The sequence below is a fragment of the Lottia gigantea genome, assembly GCF_000327385.1.
Source record: "Lottia gigantea unplaced genomic scaffold LOTGIsca_11, whole genome shotgun sequence".
In the NCBI taxonomy this organism is placed as follows: Eukaryota; Metazoa; Mollusca; class Gastropoda; family Lottiidae; genus Lottia; species Lottia gigantea.
In genome coordinates this window covers 1,276,377-1,278,608 of record NW_008707001.1, presented here as the reverse complement: position 1 = coordinate 1,278,608, position 2,232 = coordinate 1,276,377, and the positions used below count along the sequence as shown (strand labels likewise).

Sequence of the window (2,232 nt, the reverse complement as noted above, 5' to 3'; positions counted from 1 at the left end):
GGCAACACGTCGAAACATTGCATAAAACTTTAACCAGTGATTGTTGTTCCATAAAGCTGTGTCTATATATCTCTCCCTTAGTTTAAATATTTATTATTACGTAGGTGATTGTCAGAAGGGATATAAACGTACCAGTGGAACCAACTGTGAGATATGTCCTGTTGGTTCGTACCAAGACAAGGTTCACCAGACGGAATGTATATCTTGTGGTGGAAGTAGTTATAGAACCGATCAGGAAGGTTCCAAATCTAAAACAGATTGCAAATGTGAGTTGTTTTCATTTAAGCTACACTTATATTGAATTATAATAATGATATTGAAAAATTCTCACTGTTAAAATAGTGTTCAATACATCAATTATAGAGCGATATAGAAATACCACTATTAAAATAGTGTTCAATACATCAATTGTAGAGTGATATAGAAATACCACTATTAAAATAGTGTTCAATACATCAATTGTAGAGCGATATAGAAATACCACTATTAAAATAGTGCTCAATACATCAATTATAGAGTGATATAGAAATACCACTATTAAAATAGTGTTCAATACATCAATTGTAGAGCGATATAGAAATACCACTATTAAAATAGTGCTCAATACATCAATTATAGATTGATATAGAAATACCACTGTTAAAATAGTGCTCAATACATCAATTGTAGAGCGATATAGAAATACCACTGTTAAAATAGTGTTCAATACATCAATTGTAGAGCGATATAGAAATACCACTGTTAAAATAGTGCTCAATACATCAATTATAGAGTGATATAGAAATACCACTGTTAAAATAGTGTTCAATACATCAATTATAGAGCGATATAGAAATACCACTATTAAAATAGTGCTCATTACATCAATTGTAGAATGATATAGAAATATTAAAACAGAACTTGAAAAAACATGTTACTCAGAGTTTCACACTATGCGATCTTCAGAAAACTAACCTATATTAAATAATAACACTAAGATATATGGATCCGATCTACTATTCTAAATTTATTCTTGTGCCCGCAGCATTAAAAGTAGCTCGGTTGGTGCTTCTTTTTTTAATTGTACTCTGATAAATAGGAAAAAGGAAATAAAACGCCAATTGTATTTGCAAGTCTTCAGTAGCTCAGTTGGTATATCACATAAAATTAAATTTTCGTCTTATTTATTCCAAATAAAATTCAAATTTTGTTTTGTTTTCCAGTTTTCTGTCCAGACGGAGAAGAACAGTTGGATAAAAATGCCACAGTTTGTACCAAATGTGGAATTGGTTTCCATAGAAACAGTTCTGTGTATCCATATCAAATTTGCCAACCATGTCCAGGCAATTTTAAAACACCTAAAGAGGGAGCTGTTTCTGACACCGAATGCACCATCTGTAAGTAGGACCCTTTCTTAACATCAGATGTAAATTAGAATTAAAAAAAACCTGACAAGACTTCATCTCTTTGCAGACACATGTTTCAGATATACAATCCTCAGCAGGACAGCTAGTTTTTTTTCCATATTAAGGTCTTTACATTATGAACATTGTAAACTAATGCACAGAACAGGTTTAAATGTTGACTGTCTAAATTGGCTGAGTTTATATCTTGGCTGAGTTCTTATCTTGGCTGAGTTCTTATCTTGGCTGAGTTCTTATCGAGGCTGAGTTCTTATCTTGGCTGAGTTCTTATCTTGGCTGAGTTCTTATCTTGGCTGAGTTCTTATCTTGGCTGAGTTCTTATCGAGGCTGAGTTCTTATCTTGGCTGAGTTCTTATCTTGGCTGAGTTCTTATCTTGGCTGAGTTCTTATCTTGGCTGAGTTCTTATCGAGGCTTATCTGGTATGTGTCTCAAATATACAGTAGAGGGTTCTTAAATGTTTTTGTCGATGTTGATGCCATCTTGAATCTCAAACAAATGATACCAAAGCGCAGTGAGCCACGATTTGGTAGACTTTGATAAGTGCTTTTGTTTATATAAATGCCCACTTTGATCTGTGCCATTATGATTTGCTTAAATAAAAACGCCTTATGCATACTAACATATTTGCCATTGTGTTGATTGTTTTGCTGTATTTTTTAGTTAAATGTCCAGCAGGCAAATATCCAGTCATGGATAAATGTGAACCTTGTCCCTTGGGCGAGTTCCAACCGGAGGCTGAGAAAGAAAAATGTATTAAATGTACTGGAGATCTGAGCACCAGAAATAAAGGATCTACCAATGAATCCCAGTGTGAAAGTAAGTAGGAAC

General features: G+C 33.5%; 1 protein-coding gene across 1 annotated transcript in view; it reads left to right on the top strand.

The window, feature by feature from the left end:
• Positions 1 to 2,232, top strand: part of LOTGIDRAFT_230171 (hypothetical protein) — a gene marked incomplete at its 5' end in the record, with an annotated part of 52,047 nt that overhangs the window by 39,699 nt on the left and 10,116 nt on the right. The window contains 3 exons of the mRNA XM_009047061.1: positions 105 to 266; positions 1,203 to 1,376; positions 2,065 to 2,220. Of these exons, the coding sequence (XP_009045309.1) occupies positions 105 to 266; positions 1,203 to 1,376; positions 2,065 to 2,220 (492 nt within the window). The remainder of the gene's footprint in view (positions 1 to 104; positions 267 to 1,202; positions 1,377 to 2,064; positions 2,221 to 2,232) is intronic.